This window comes from Notothenia coriiceps, unplaced genomic scaffold, assembly GCF_000735185.1.
Source record: "Notothenia coriiceps isolate Sejong01 unplaced genomic scaffold, NC01 NC01_scaffold00022154, whole genome shotgun sequence".
Lineage (NCBI taxonomy): Eukaryota > Metazoa > Chordata > Actinopteri > Perciformes > Nototheniidae > Notothenia > Notothenia coriiceps.
The window spans coordinates 79,969-96,134 of NW_011354855.1; the positions used below are offsets into that span (position 1 = coordinate 79,969).

At 38.9% G+C, this 16,166-nt stretch overlaps 2 protein-coding genes across 2 annotated transcripts in view; one reads left to right on the forward strand and one right to left on the reverse strand.

The window, feature by feature from the left end:
- Nucleotides 1–3,782, forward strand: part of tmem42b (transmembrane protein 42b) — a 5,070-nt gene extending 1,288 nt beyond the window's left edge. The window contains exons 2-3 of the mRNA XM_010780768.1: nucleotides 1–39; nucleotides 300–3,782. The exon at nucleotides 1–39 is cut by the window's left edge and continues 108 nt beyond it. Coding sequence (XP_010779070.1) covers nucleotides 1–39; nucleotides 300–443 — 183 coding nt within the window. The 3' untranslated portion in view covers nucleotides 444–3,782. The remainder of the gene's footprint in view (nucleotides 40–299) is intronic.
- A 612-nt stretch (nucleotides 3,783–4,394) lies between these two features.
- zdhhc3b (zDHHC palmitoyltransferase 3b) lies at nucleotides 4,395–15,089 on the reverse strand. The gene is made up of 7 exons (XM_010780769.1): nucleotides 14,765–15,089; nucleotides 9,952–10,283; nucleotides 9,387–9,511; nucleotides 8,469–8,565; nucleotides 8,128–8,209; nucleotides 7,699–7,829; nucleotides 4,395–6,886 (listed from the first exon to the last, which is right to left on the reverse strand). The coding sequence occupies exons 2-7, from the start codon at nucleotides 10,252–10,254 to the stop codon at nucleotides 6,728–6,730; spliced, it is 897 nt and encodes a 298-aa protein (XP_010779071.1). The 5' UTR covers nucleotides 10,255–10,283; nucleotides 14,765–15,089; the 3' UTR covers nucleotides 4,395–6,727.
- Nucleotides 15,090–16,166: the final 1,077 nt, after the last annotated feature.

Consider the following 16,166-nt stretch of genomic DNA (forward strand, 5'->3'; position numbering starts at 1 on the left):
ACCACTGTGACCACCACAGCCTCCAACTTCATATCTTCCGTAAGTAACCGTTTATTTTACAGGATCTAGCCTTACCACTTGTCCTCTAAGCATAATACTTGCTGTAGTGGAGTATGTTATTTTCAAAGTGACCTTTCGTCCTTATACTGTAAAAGCTGCTTTATTTTAGAAACTAGGCTAGGAATATTTTCAGAAATAACTAAGTTCACCTCCTTGTTTGACATATCCCCTCAAGGCATCATTAAAGAGACTGATTTACTTTGTTAAAAAAATAAACCCTAATTCTTTTCTCCCTGCAGGCTTTCCTGGGCCAGCTGATCTTTGGTGAAGCCCAGATAACGTTGTGGTGGGTTGGGATCTCCCTGACCTTCTCTGGTCTGTTGGTACTGCAGAGGGTTTCACCGCAGGATGCACAACATGACGCAAGACACAAGGACGAATGATATGACTGGTCTCCACTAGAGTTGGGCCTGGCTCCAACTGGCCTATTACTGTGGTAATAGGAGTATTTTGGTTGGCATCTCCTCTGATTTGATCTAGCCAAAGAAAATGTCATTTAAAAAAACATGCTGTCTTCCCTCCCTCAAAGTTTTATTAGAGAAATTGTATTCGGAATAACTAAATGCCCCTCAAAATGAATGATTCCTTATGAAAAGCAAATGCTTTATTTGTATTGTTAACAGTTATCCTTTAGGTTGCCGTTTGGCTGAGGAACAGCATTGTTTAGGTCTGTTTTAAAATCAGAGGAGGCGTTGGCCTTTAGCCAGTCTGGCCATGCCCAGCTACAATCTGGCTAGTGGAGACAAGATAATGGATGCCTGTGCCCAGTTTCCCAGATGCTCTAAAATTATCTTTGCAGACGAGCTTACAATAAAGCAAAACTGATACTAGCTTTATGCTACTTTTGGGAAATCTTTTTGTCAACAGCAGCAAAAAAAGCGTGTGAGCTAACAGAGGTGTGAGGCAATGGAAAAGGCTACAAATAATTTGACATTTTGGGAAATGCACTTCCGACAGAGAGTTAGATGAAAACATTGACACCATGCACTGTATGTTTGTACAGTAAGCTTAGCATAACAAGTGGCAGAGGGTAACAGAGAGCCTGGTTCTTCTTGAACTTAAGAAGATCTGCCTACTAGTATCATCCAATCTCTGTAGTTAACATGTTATACCTATTTTTTTACTCATTCGGTAAAACCACAAAGTCTTTGTTTTTCAATATGGTATTGTATGGATTGAAAAACAAGTCATATATTGTTAGTTTTGTACAGAGCCAGGCTAGCTTTTTCCCCTTTTACTGGCTTTGTGCTAAGCTAAAGTTCTTTAGCTGCAGCTTTGTATTTGACAGACAATTGAGAGTTACAATCTTCACAAATCTTCATCTAACTCTCTACACTAAGGAAGTCATTGCATTCAAAACTATTTCATTAAAGGAATAGACACAAAATGATTAACAGATATGTATGTGTACTTTGAAAACCTGTGGCCATATGGTCAGACTGATCTCTCGTCAATCTTTGGTGTTGTGTTCATGAGAAATGGACAAATAGCATCATTGGCCATGCTCACGATGTCACTATTAATCAGCCAGTGCATTATGTATCGTAGCTGTCAAATCAAGCTTTCTTAATTCTGACATTTCCTTAAATAACTAAGACAGTCACTGTAAACATTTTACACTGACGTTGCATTTTATGCATGCTTGAGGCAGGTTAATAGTGAAGCACTTAGCTGAAGAAATCTTATTTTCACAAGAAATAATACTTATGTAGCTTTGAAAGTTTCATCCTTTGGTTCTTTAAAAAAAATATGATTTGCCTTTCTTGACAGCTTGAACCTCAAGATAGGAGCATGACACATTTTATGATTCAGAGGAAGATGCTCTTCCACTTTATGTTGGACATTGCATGTTTCTACTGAAAATTGAACTCAAATCTCTCACACCAAAGCATCCTGGAGCATCAGTCCACATCAGAGGGAAGTCCCTGTGAGCTGAATAATGTTATTAAATTCACAATCATGTGACTAAAGTATCCAAACCGTCTTAAGCATCAGAGACATCACATGGCCTCTTTAATTGCCTGTTGAGCTTTATGCGTGCGCCATGCATTTACAATCTTATATTTTCCTGTCCATAGACCTTCATCACTCTGGGTTTAACCTGGCTTTATTAAAAGCTCCCTCTACATCCCTAGATTTGTCAGTGAGAGAGCAATACAATTATTCACCTTTAAATCTCATAACACTGTGATGTGTATAAAAGTGAATGATGCTTTGAGTATTCATGATGTAATGTAGAAAATGAAAAAACATGCTGCTAGAGGGACGTTTCGGTAAGCGTAAATCAGCAGGGGTTGGACTGAATATGACATGAAAGGTTGCTTTATTTAACTATTTTAAGATCACACTTTGCTGTTGTCTAGATACATAAATGCAGAATGGTAGCTCTAATACCTGTATGTAATGTTCCACAGCAGCAATGCACAAATATATCCTTCCAGCTGCTGCTGTGTAGGGTTTGTATCATGTGATTTACATGCGTCTCTATTAATGTGACTGCAGTGACAATGTGATTATGAAGCTCTAAAGTTAAAGGTTGGCTGAGTGTTGTTATATTTCTTAAACAGTGGAGATAACTCACAGCCACAGAGAAGTGAATTTGCTTTCTTGTAGAGAGTTAGATAAGAAGATTGATACAACTCTTATGTCTGGTCTCACAATATAAACTGTAGATGTTAGCAAGTTAGCTTAGTTTATCATCAAGACTGAAAACAGGGGAAACAGCTAGCCTGTCTCTATTTAAGGGGAATAGGAGGCCTTCAAGTACTACCAGTAGGGTGTAATTTGGCATTTGAACAGAGAGACAGGCAGGTTTATAGTCTATGCTAAGCTAACCAGTCTAGCTTCCTATTTACTTGACAGATTTAGGTAGGGCTTAATGGGAGGTTATCTGCCAGACTATTTCTCACTACTTGACAATTTGACAGTTTATTTTTTATTTGTGGACTACCGGATCGCTGCATATAACTTGTGAGTATATGAGTTTAGGAGGTGCTGTTTGGTATGTTACCACAGGCTAGCTCTTTACAGTTGTTCTGATAAGCTAGGCTGCTAGCTGTATAAAGACATGAGAGATCTTCTCATCAAACTCTCAGCAAGAAAGGAAATAATTGCACTTCCAAAAATGTCAAAATATTTCTTTAACACGCCTTTGATATATGTAATATTTTTCTTTACATTCTGAAGGGTTATAATGTGCCTGGTTTTTCCTCCAGTTATTGGCATGATATGATGTTAAACCATCTACCTGTGAATCCACTCCCACTGTAATATAACCAGCTGGAGCTTGGCAGTTGCCACATTTAAAGCTCCATGACAGCCGCATGGCCCTGGGTGTGATGTATTGTGCACTTAAACTGTAGATTGGGTTGTACAGAGAGATTTGAAAATCACTGAGTTATAACGTCGACCTCACACGGTGTGTGTCACATTGATAAGTTAATGTACTGCACTGCTATAAAACAGTAAATGTATGAGCCCTTTTTCTGATTCAGTAAAGTTTTGACTCATCTCATGGTAGAATAAACGGAAAGACACCGATTTTGCAGTAGTTTGTTGGTACAACTTAGATATAAAGATTAGTTATCAATTTATTCTGAAGGTTTGTAAAAGTGTAAATATATTCTCTTAATAGGAAACACTTTAAAGAATGTATCAATTGCCATCCTCACTGAGAGAAGAAACACTGTTGAATTATTAAATAAAACATCATATCTGACAAACAAGATTCTCGTCTCCATCACTCAGATATTATTGGCTGTGAGAAGATGTTAAGTACGTCTTCAAGACAGCTTTCGTCTTTAAACAGAGTAGCTTTATAGAGCCATTCTACTTTCCAAGGTTGAATAAGTAAATGGCCTGACTGTTTTCCTACAACAAACAGGGACATTATATTCATTGGGCTCAATTTCCTAAGTAATGTATGAAATGCGTTCTCACTTTATAGGGCTGGATGTGATGTTAGCCCTGAGCTAGTCTACCTGTATTCACACGGTGATGCTTCATTAGACCAGCCCTTTCTTTAAATACCTCTTGGAAAAATGGCAGATGAAACTTAAATCCCTTTAAAGCCTTTTTAAAAGGCTTGCACCCCAGTAACATGGCAGATAACAGCTTGGACAGAATTGTATAATTTATGTGTTTGAATGTAGTTATTTGACAATAGTGTCAAGTATAATTTTTGATTCCATCCCTCTAATAAGAAAGCCAATTATCTCAAAAAGGAATACCTTGCTCTCTCTCATTTTTTATTTTAAATACCCGAATTAGTGAAAAAATTTCTGCCAAAATATAAAGAAAACGGATGGCAATAATCATTAACCATAACAATCGAAGAAAGTTGTGTCACATACCATTTTATTTCATTCCCCTTTAAACAAATACCAGTCAAAAAGAAAATGTGGTCCACAGTAAGTACTAAAAAAGGCTATTCATACCTGACCACAAAGGACATATTAAACAATTCTAGAAGAAAGCTGGTGTACAGTATGTGTAAACAGAAACCATTGCATCTCCATATGATAAAATGTTTGCATTTCATAAAACCTGTCTTGAAATGGTTACTTCAATGCATCCCTTCAATAAGCATTCAATTTGGCAACATGTATGTTCAAATGTGTCCTTTCATCACCCTTAAAACGTTGTTTTAAATACAGTAAGGCTTTCGAACACATTTCAGCAAAGGCATTTTTAAGTGTTAAATGCTTTGAAGTGGACTATTTCCTATCTGCACCAAATTATTCCCAAAAGTGAAACATCCTCCTCACACTGGATGCTCCAGTGCTGTTAAAACGTGCATTCCTAATATGATCTTTCAGGCCTCGGTGAACATTTTACACTGGTCTAAATTCAAACCAACATTTTATCCTGCAGGCTTTTCCCCTCTAGCCAGGCTCACAACTACAATCTATGACAAACTGGATTATCGAAAAGCAAATTCCATCAATTGCTGGTGACCGATTTAAACTGGTACGAAGCCAAGAGGTCGACTAGATTCGCTGCACAAGAGTTGTCGAATAAACAAAAAGACACTGGTCAAAACAAACTACTGAATTATAAATACGATTGACATTTAAAAGCTGCAGCGCTTCTTGGACTAGACACAACTGCTTACCTTCGAAGTGATTTTAAAATTATAATCCATAGGATTTCCATGAATTTCAGCTCAAGATTTATACCAAGTAACCATTTGATGTAAATTAATTCAGTTATTACCTCTCCGTATAGTGTTTTTCTTTGTCAGAGGCAAGTCTGCCTTTCTTGCCACACATTGAAATTACCAATAAGCGACTCAAAGCGTTAGCGTTTAATCTTATTTCATTAATAGTCACAGTGTGTTTCGATACAAAATTCAAGGAGGAAAAAATATATTGCTGCAGATTAGAACTCAGGAGTAGTCTGAGGAAGGCTTAAGTAGGGGTGCAGGAAACGCTGAAGGGGCCAAAGTCAGCCCTACTTTACGCCCTGAACCGATTTGGCAGTGTGGCTGCTGTGGTCTGAATCACCAGATGGTCCCTAGTTAAACTTTAATTATGTTATCATGTTGCCTGCTCTCATCTCCTCCTCCTGAAGGACAAGCCCCACACACTGTTTATCTTAATTCGCTTGAGGTCCAAACATAAAATCAGAGCACAGCTGATTATGGTGCTGATTGTTCATTTTGTTTGGTAGCATCGTTGCTACTGCTGCTTGTTTTGGTCGTATTTCTGACAAAATAGCTGCTCAGCGAGGGTTCACTGTAGTATTATAAATTGTGCTATGGAAACCATTGACTGTTGCCATATCAACCAGAGTATAACTTTAACTAAGGCAGTGAACTGTCCTACAGCCTTTGGATGTCCTTCACAGCTCCGGTTTTGGCTGGAAATTAGCTAATGGCTCGTCCAAACAACAAAAAACACATACCTAACCTGTTTGTATATGATAAGCAAGAAAGGGGGGATAAAGTGCAGACTAAAAGTATGTAAATCAAAACATACATTTGATAAAATGCAGTGTCAAGTTACATTTCCTAAAATACCTGGATTTATCCACCTATCTGGCATCAAAGAACAACAAGACAATCTCATTTATTAAAATATTTAACTAATATGATCCTGTCTCACCCTGAATGTCTTGATAAGGCAAAATAATAAACATTTCTTTAAACAAAAAAGCAGAGGCCAACGTTCACTAATGCACTGTTCTAAGGCAAATCACCCGTAGCAAAAGACTATTGCAACAACAGGAATACAGCATATAAAGAAGTGAAAGGGTTACAATGTTTACAAAGGAAGACAAACTCCGGAGTCCATTTTGTCACACGGACAGGGAAACTTTCTGGACTTCAGTTTCGAGTTCACATTATTGTCTAGTTTTGGAAGCAGGAAATGATCAGACATACTGCAGGAAGAACTCCGCCTCTGGCTGTGGTTTAAGTGCTTCTTGTCAAGTTGTTGCAACAACTCAAACAAACAAAAATAAAAAGAAGGTGAATGTTTTAAAAACCAAAACATCTTTGACAACAGAACTCACAACGGAACACCCTGATAATATTGATAAACAAAATAGGCATAAATGAAAGAAAATGTAGAAGTGGTAAAGAGGAGTTCATGCTCGTTGAGGTCCAGCCAATAGGAAGGGATATCGGGGAAGTCCAAAGCAGCAGAGCACAGCCAGGCTTCAGTTTTCACACAATGTACTGGTAAAAGTCTGCCTTGCCGTGGTCGGGTGTTGCAAAGGGGCTCAGCCAGGCTATAGAGAACGGATGGCCAAATACCACCTTCAAATTCATCCATTTGGACCTTTTGGCCCATCGTCTCTCCTCCTTCTTAAGCTGTTCGATGCCCTGCAGGTAAAAGAAGTGACAAACATCAGAATCTGACAATCTCCAGAACTGATTAAAGCTGAACATATAGCTGTGTATCCAAATGTTAAATGAACCATTATAAAGTAACGAGTGACAGGGATGTTTTGTATTTGTACTTTTTTTTGTGGTCTGGTATATATTCAGCCATCAGTAACTCCCTTTGTTACCTTGAACGCGTAATTGAAATTATTGGATGCCTCCACGGTGAACGTAGAATCAGAAAAGCAGGATAAAAAAAATACTTTTCTCAACCCTTAGATTGTATTCATCGGAGCCATTGGATAAAAAAAAGTAATGTATTTAAAAATAATCAACAAGTATTCCTTTAATTATGATTATGGTGACTCACTGTCAGCATTCCCTGGTGTCAAAGGACAGCACGCAGGCACAAAATGGACTGAAGTAGAGGATGTTTGTATAGAAGATCAAGCCGCTGTGAGTCATTGTTGTGGGTGGTTGAGCCGACACAGTATGGGAAATAATCTCACCTACCTGGAGGCTGCAGAGTAAGCAAATGACCTGCTCCTGCTATCATCTGTGCTATGATTTAGTAAACAACACACAGGATGAATTCATGACTTATTTTAAAAAGTCAGAGCGGCAGAAAGAAAGCGCCTACATGTGTGTCAGGATAACTTGCTGCCTAAACTCAACCAGCCCAACACATACTTATTCAAAAACAGATGAGTGATTTGGTTGTTAGGGATGCACCAGATGTCATTTCCTTGGCTGATTCCAATTTGGATTTTTTAAAGTCTGACTATTTAATGACTTTTAGGTTTTTCACTCACCGTCTCATCGGAGCAGATGGAGTGGACCTGGGTCCCAAACATGACTGCAGTGAAGATCAGGAAGAGGAGAGCCTCAAAGCAGAGGAGGATGAGGAGGATGACGGTAGCCGGTGGAGAGAAGTTACTGCACTCTGGAAAACAAGAGGGAAGAAAGATTTGTCACGTTGTAAAGGAGTATTTTATCTGTGTGAAAATGCACAGTAATAAAATGAAGTCAAGCTCTTTCCTAAAAATCTCTCACAGGACATAAGAATATAACTACTAATGGTACATTCTGGATATGGTTGGTAAGAATGGACTATACGTTTGCAGCTTTGCATCTTTACAATTCTCCCTTGGATATAATCAGCTATATTTGCACATTAATGGTGGTAAAACAATAAAGTCCCTGAGTACACTGAGCAGCTGCTACATCAGTTCATCACGTACTTGTCCAGTCTTCTTCAAAGCAGAAAACAAAATGGAAGGCCACCAAGATCAGGGCATGGAAAGATATGAGTGAAATATACATCTGTGGAGAGAAAAAGAGCAAAACAAAGCATAAGATAATCATAATATCAAGACATGTATCTAATCTATATTTCATAACCATGTTATTTACATAGGGGTTGCATATGAGTTGAGATACAAACAGTAAATATAGAATGAAGGCGGCAGGTACTTGTTGCATTTCTGCTCCTCAATATTTTTGCTTACATATTTAGCCATGCAATACAGCCAACACTATTACTTGTGTAAAAGCATATTGGTTCAAGTGTTTTAGGACTCACTGTGAAGAGCACAAAGTATTTCTGATTGCTCTCTCCGACACAGTTATTCACCCAGGGACAGTGGTGGTCCATCTTTTTGATGCAGCGTTTACACACACTGTGGGCACAAAGATAAAGTTGATGAAAATTAATACAAACATTGCAGGCAAAATACCAATCTGAAAACAGTGTGTCTTTTTCTAATAATAGTAAGATAAGGACACAATCAAAGTGAAGTGAGAGACAGGATCGTTGTGCTCTCAATCATGGTGGCTGGACTATGTCCGTGTGTGTGTGTGTGTGTGTGTATGTTTGTGTGTATTTATCTCATAGAATTACATTTCTTATGCATCTCAAGTAAGGTCTGACAATTCAGAAGTTGTCATCTGACGAAGCAGAAAATCCTGCTAGATTTATTCATTGTTTACACACTCTCCAAGCTAAATCAATATTTATAAAGCTGCAATCTTTTGTGTAATATATTCTCTTCCTATTGGTCACTAGAGACAAGGGTATCATTAACCACCCACAGGAATGACTCATAAGAAGAAGATATAATCTTCTTAATTTAAACTGACACCCATTTTTCTCTCTGAGCCAGCATGAGTCACTGGCTTTACAATTCAGTTACGCTGAAGTGTTTTTGTGCTTTTCATGCCTGAAGATCCCAGGGTACCACTGAGCTGCCCCAGAGGGAACTCCTTAACATCCACCTGCAAAGCCTGCAGGGAAATGCTACGCTCAAAGAAAAACACACACAGTAGAGGCCGGCGATTCATCATTGGAACAGATGAGTAAAGAAGTGAAGAGACGCATGAGGACTTTCCTCTGCAATGTGCAGACTTCAGCAGAAAACTCTAATCGCCCAGACCCACATCTTAGAAGTTGCCAAGTTTGTAATCTTCCCTACAATCTGCACTATCACAGGGAGTGTCGTACCTGCAGTGGTGAGCTCGGTCAGGCTTTATGCTGCAGCACTTGGGACACTTGTAGACCACCTGTCCGGGTTTGAGCTGCAGGCTTTCGATGAACTCTTTGGTAGCGTTCCCTTTAGGCACGGCTCCCTGAAGAAAACAGAGGCATTTACAAGGAATACAATTGTAGTTTCTGTACCTGTGGATGTTTTACAGGGTTTTCCTGTCATTGATTTAGCTGGAGACGTTCCATACACATGGAAATTACCCTTTTAAAAAGGAAATATATCAATGGGGCAGGATAATGTCAGTAAGTGGCCCCAGGTAATATGTAAGCAGTGGGTCCAAAACCAAACTCTACACTGGAATACCACAGTAGAGTTACCACAAGTTCGCTGTGTCTCATTAAAGTCTGTCATAATTACATTAAAACATATGTACCATAAAGGATCAACGCAAATATTATAGTGACATTAAAACTAGATCTAAAAACATGCATCTGCAGACGCTACAACCATTTTGTATCTACAATCTGTGTGTTATTAGAGTACTGGGAGACAGTAAAGTAACCAGATGAGAGTGTGACTGACCGGGTCTGTGCACATGGCCTTAGCATGAGAGGCGAGGGCGAGGACCCCGAGGGCGTTGAAGATCAGCCCGTTGAAGAGGCTGTAGATCACGCTCTTGGCAGGCAGCAACACGACGAACACCACCACAAACTCGGCGTAAAAGACCAGGAACCAGGTGATGACGCCGCACACGATGCCGCAGCCGTCGCGGATGAACCACATGGTGTCGGAGCCGTAGCGCAGCGGGGGGGGGGCGCAGTGCTCGGGCCTCAGGTAGCCAGCTTGCCTCTCGATGTCCCTGGTGCGGTGCGCCGGGCTCTTCATTCTACAAAACCTGCGGCTCCCACCACATGCTGCGAGGAGAGACGGAGGACAGATGGTGAGGAAGTAGGGGGGGGGAAGAGAGATGTGGAGAACATAAAAAGAAAGAAAGAAGAGAATTAGATAGTAGATAGGGGCAGAAATTAACTATTATTTTTCACTTAACTGATTGTTGACTTTCTGGTGTAAATCTACAGTTCTCCAGGGTCTTAAGCGATACATTTCTTATATTTTTCTGACCACCAAACCAATACTAATACTGGGTCAAATATTGATATTCTAATCATCTTGGAGTTCTGATATCGCAATTTGGTGAGTGTTGTCTTTGTTTTAAAGCTGCATTATAGTAAAGTTATTAAATGTTCTGTTCTAGAAGGTGTATTTTTCTTTATGCGCCTAGTCGTTAAATCGTCATTACTGATGATTATGTATCATCTCATTGTGGAAATATCTTGTATAAATTAAATATTGTCATATAGCATTTTCTTTACAGCGACCAGCCGTTATCCAACACCCTAAAATAATAGATTTGCTGTCACGTAAGACAAATAAAATACTAACTCTCAAAGAAAATATGTTTAGTATTTTAAATGATCTAAAAAAGTCAATTCTCAAAATTAATGCAAATAACTTTAATCTACAAATTGATGAATTCCCCAAGCTGTATATAACTGCCCTCTCTTCATTAAAGCAATATCAAAGTGTGTGAGTGTGTTACCAAAGCAATTCAGAGTCTGAATACATTTTCTTAAAAAAAGTGCTCCATATCCTCAAGCAATATAAACAAAGATAAGGGGTTTATAAGTCTGCAGAGTGAATCAGCAAATATCAGCAGGAAGCATAAACTGAAGGAGAAAAAACAATGACTGGCCTAATCCCAACAGGCCAAACCACCTCACCAAATTCTCTCAGAGAAACGAAGAGGCTGCTGAAGGATTAGGAAATGGCAATTTTGGCTTTAAAAGTGAAACAAACAAAGCTTCAACAGAGACGCCTCCAGTAGCCTGAGCCGCACGGGGCCTGAGTGTGTGCCCGAGCCTCATGAATAAGCAATGGAGGAGGTCTGAGTGTGTGTTGATAAAGATGTTTGGACTTCAAAGGGGATCAAATGTCAGAAAACCAAAAGAAGGCCTCACTATTTTATGCAGATAACACAGACTGAGTAAAAATGCTAATTCCCTGAGGACGGCTGATGGACCTCGGCGCCGTCTCCTCACTAAAACCTGAGCTTTACAGGGGGAGCAGCCGAATTGGTAATTCCTGAGGATTCCATCTATCCATTAGGCTTAACTGAGCAATGACCTAATCTTGACTTTTACGTCTGTATTAATTAGTATTAAAAAGATGTGGCGTTCCTACAGCGCTTCTGGGATTAAATTAGTAAACGGCCGCCATCTCTGGTTTGAATTTAAACAGTTCATTAGAGCCCGACTCCAGATCACTAACCAGACCCTCTTTGTATGCTTCGTATTACCCAGCCCATCCTACTGCACACAGCACCACACCCATCTGGCCTCTCACTCACAACACATTTAAAGATCAATAATGTTGAAGAAATCATCTGAGCATTTGTGTTGATTGCATATGATTGTATTTTGTATCTGTTTAGTCATCCTCTATTAACTGTTACTGGTGTGCCGTCTTTGCCAAGTCACCCCTCCCTGTCCCGAGGCACTTCCTGTATGAATAAGGCTTAGGAGGACCAATCCTAAGGAGTTTGCCAATCCTTTAAACTTTTCCTCTACTGCCCATTCGAGGTAAATGTGTGATATAGTGAATGTATGAATCACCATGCAATTTGGAACCAGTAAATTGTGTTTACTGCTAAAAAGCAAATGTAAGCCTGCTAACAAGCCATGCTAAGAAAATGGTTACGGCACATTATACTTACTGAACATCAGCATATTAGCCTTTTCATTGTGAGCATATTAGCATGCTGATGTTAGCATTTAGCTCAAAGCACTGCTGTGTAAAGCAAAGTAAACCCATCCTTCAAGTGTGACTTGGATGGACTTTTTGATAATTAAATGTATTATTTGGACATAGCTGCCGTCTCAACCTATCTATCTACCAATCTTTTGAAACACAAACCTTTTTGTCTGACAAATATGAGGAGAACGTTATCTACTATTCTGATATTGAAGGCATTTGGGATACTTGGGGGAAAAAATTACTTTCTGTATTTTAAAATAATGTATGCTCGAACACAAACCAAACCAACCCTCTTTACCCTTTTCAACAGCCGTGTCATCGCGCAGATGAGTCAGGCACAGAGGGAGGTCAGGTTAGACGTCTGGTGTGTCTGCGAGTATCACTTTCACCAGGAGTCTGGGATTACTGAAGCGTGCGTCTCTGCTCCGGTGGTAGTAAACAGAAACAATAGTTTTAACACATGCTGTACTGTCATTTTAGGGTGCTGGTACTTGCTTTATTTCAAACTTAACTAAAAATACTTTAAGGAAAATTCCAACAAAAACGGATTCATCATCACATTACATTGTTGTAACTATAAAACGGACTGTCTTTTACCTTATCATCAGGTCATCTATTAGCAAAAGGCTATCAGCTCTCATCATTCAAACTAAGAAACCTGGAGGAGCAGGATTTAGTTACCATGCCAACTTTAAGTTCAGGTTACAGATCTCCATTTTACTGAAATGTAACAGGCATTAAAATGTTGCCAACATGTAAATGCTTTAGATATAGTAATCAGATAATACCACATCTTAAAAAGGGGAAATCATTATTCATGCTAGGGACAACTGTAAGACCTTTGAGAAAATGTGTACATAAGTACTTCCCTTTACTTCATTTCATGGAGTATCTTTGTTAAACAGGTTCCTACTCTTATAGTTATGCATGTGACTGTTTACCAGTGTATATCTGATTCAGCTTGCCGAGCAGACCATTTCAAGAAAAACTTGTTTCAGTGAGGGGGACAAGAGACATTTGTTAAAGGTTGGTATGGTAATGTATTTGTCATGTGGACTGCTTTTTTTTATGTTTCAGGCCATTAATAACAAAGACACTTAGATGACTCTAAGAACGGTGTTTTGTGAAAGACCTGGAGTGAAACTCGCTGCAAAACCAGAGTTCATTAACAGAAACTAAATCAATAGCTTATTTTTTGTAACACGGAGAACGAGTCAATAGATTTCTCTCAGTGAATTGCTGCTTCTTTTCTTTTTACAATGGGAATTAGTAAATGACTTGATTGTCACAGAAACAACTCAAAGAAACAACAGTTAGTAGTTTCTGTACTGAAATGCCACTATCAGCATCCCGAAGCCACTGCAGTACTGAAAAATTAGATACAGTATGTGAAAAGGCCTGATGTATCCTGTATTGGTGACTCAGGGACTCAAAATATATGCATGGCAGAGTCAGATACTAAATTAATGATGTATGGGGTATGTTTGATAGTCTGCTGCTAGAATGAATTTCAAAGTAAGAGACTGATGGTGGAAAATAATGCAGACAGGCTGGATGAGGAACGTGATGTAGAGAGGAGAGGCAGCTCATTTGACCTCCTGTTGAGATAATTAACACTAATGGATTTTCCTTTTTACCAAGAAATAAAAAAACACATTTTTCAAAGGCTAAAAAATTATATTTATATTCAGTTTAGTTTTACTAGCAGAGCACTTGATTCAATAGTGTAGATTTATGTGACTCTCCCGATGCTGTGAAATTGGAGGATTACCTGAAGTTAATAACTATAGTGAAGTGTGAAGCAGATATTGATTGAAATGTGGGCTGTAAATAGTGCTCTACAGAGGGATCAATACCATCAGCTTTTCCCATCAGAATTTGATGAAGAAAAAGCTGAAATTCTTCTGAACCCGTTTTTGACAAGTTGTAACCATTGAAGTTTACATACAAAACATTGGTACATAACTTGTTTAAGTAGTATCGACATGGTGCATCTCTCTGTTAAGCAGACACATTAACTTCCTATTGAAAATGTGTCTTTGGTGAAATGACACACTTTAATGCCAAAATGAAATATCTTTTGACTCAAACCTGGTACCCAGCCTCCTCTTAAGAAAATATCTGGGTTTTTGTTTTGCTAAATGCTTGGCTTTCTAATCATTTCAGCTGTAAATCAGTGCTATAACAATGCAAAACACTGTAATCACGTGTATAGACCTTCCGCCGGGCATTACTTATGAGCAACTCATTTTGGAAATCTTAAAAGGTAATAACTAGGGAGTCAACATTTCTGAAGTGCCCTTGAGCAAGACTCTAGCTACATCCACCTCTGACCTCCCAAAAGATGGGTGAGTAAAAAGGGGAAGTATGTTGTCATAACCAATGGGGTCTTTCCAGTTAGTGATCAGTGATCCAAGATTAATTAAATAACTTCCCAACATGATAATGCAATTAACGCGAACAGGAAGTAGCTCTGGCACCTGGAGCAGCATATGGATAGCTGATTGTAACCGCCTTAAAGCATTATCCACGTTACAGTAAAATAGCATTATTTAATGTCCGCTGTTTTTCACAAACATACCTCACACTCTCCAGGTTTATCTCCAAAAGTTTCTTGTTATTCTTCGTCTGAAGCCTGATAGATAAAAACACGGAACTGAGTCCCCTCCTCCTGTTAGCGCAATCCCAGCTAACCTCACTGCTCTGCGGACAGATGCACTCCGCAGCTCACCTCGGTGTCGAAGAGGTGTTAATTCACCTTTTAAGTATGCTACTTACAGCAGGGGACTGAGCCTTAAAACAGGCCGTAACCTAGCTAGAGCTTCCCCCTCTCCAGGCAGCTTTACAGGAGGAGCAGAGCAACACAGAGGAGACCAGGAAGTCCGATACAATCTACATGGGCGTTCGTGCCCTGCTCTGAGTCTGTCAGGCGGAAGATTCACCCAGCCTACTGATACACTGCCCTGTACCATAAACTCTTTCACATTGTTTCTTATGTTGTTCATGTTGTTTGATTCATGATACACCAAATGCAAATTCCTCATATGTGTAAACCTACCTGGCAATAAACTTGATTCTGATTATTGGTATACAACATATTGTCATAATAGGCTGATTGTGTGCTAAATTAAATGTTAACAAATGTAGATTGTATTAGTGCTGTTTTGAAATGCAAAGTGTTTAATTGCCATTTAGAGGCAGGGGTGGATTAATGCACATCCTGTCAATGCTGCTGCCTAGAGAGGTTCCATTAGTGCAAGTGTCATCATGGATTATCCAGATTATTTTGTACTGATTAAAAAAAAAATCAGAGAAAGAAACAAACTTGATCCCTATCAGCCCATGAAAAATATTTAACAATAATTTGGTGTTGGACCCTGGCCACTTTAATCTGCAATTGATCAGTGTACAGGTGCCTGATAAGGACACTTTGTCTATCTTGGATAAAGCTCATTCTGAATTTACTAGAATAGCTATTTCCCCAAAGGTAAAATAAACTAATAAATAATAAACTAGTCATGCTAAACAAAAAAAGTGACTCCTTTGCATGATTTATGAATGATTTGAAATCATTTTTTTCACAACTGAAAAAATTGAACTCTAGTTACATTTAAATACACATTTATGAGCAACACTTTTTTTATTGTTTGGATTAGTGTCACAAGACATGCTTATTACATATTTAATACATAATGTTTTTTCATTTTTGTTTGATAGCGTATGAATTAAACTAATTGTTTATGTATGTATTTTCTGCAAGATCTATTATGTTCCCAACTGTGTTCAGTTGTTCATGGAAGGAAAAAAAACTCGAACTGCGTCGTCTCTTGATGACGTAGGAGAAGAGCGACCGACACACATGCTAGAAGTGTTTTTCACATAATGGCAACAGTACAAGTTAGCGAGGCTGAAAAGGTGTATATCCTTCATGGTATACGGGTAAGTTGGTATCATCTATATTTCAGACTTTAACTCCCGTTAAC

Excerpts from the sequence above, each read along its gene's own strand:
- zdhhc3b (XM_010780769.1), bottom strand. The coding sequence starts at position 10,254 with ATGAAGAGCCCGGCGCACCGCACCAGGGACATCGAGAGGCAAGCTGGC. Across the intron at positions 7,830-8,127 it reads CTTTGAAGAAGACTGGACAA|AGTGCAGTAACTTCTCTCCA; the intron begins GTACGTGATGAA and ends CTTGTTTTCCAG. Across the intron at positions 6,887-7,698 it reads CCATCTGCTCCGATGAGACG|GGCATCGAACAGCTTAAGAA; the intron begins GTGAGTGAAAAA and ends TTTTACCTGCAG.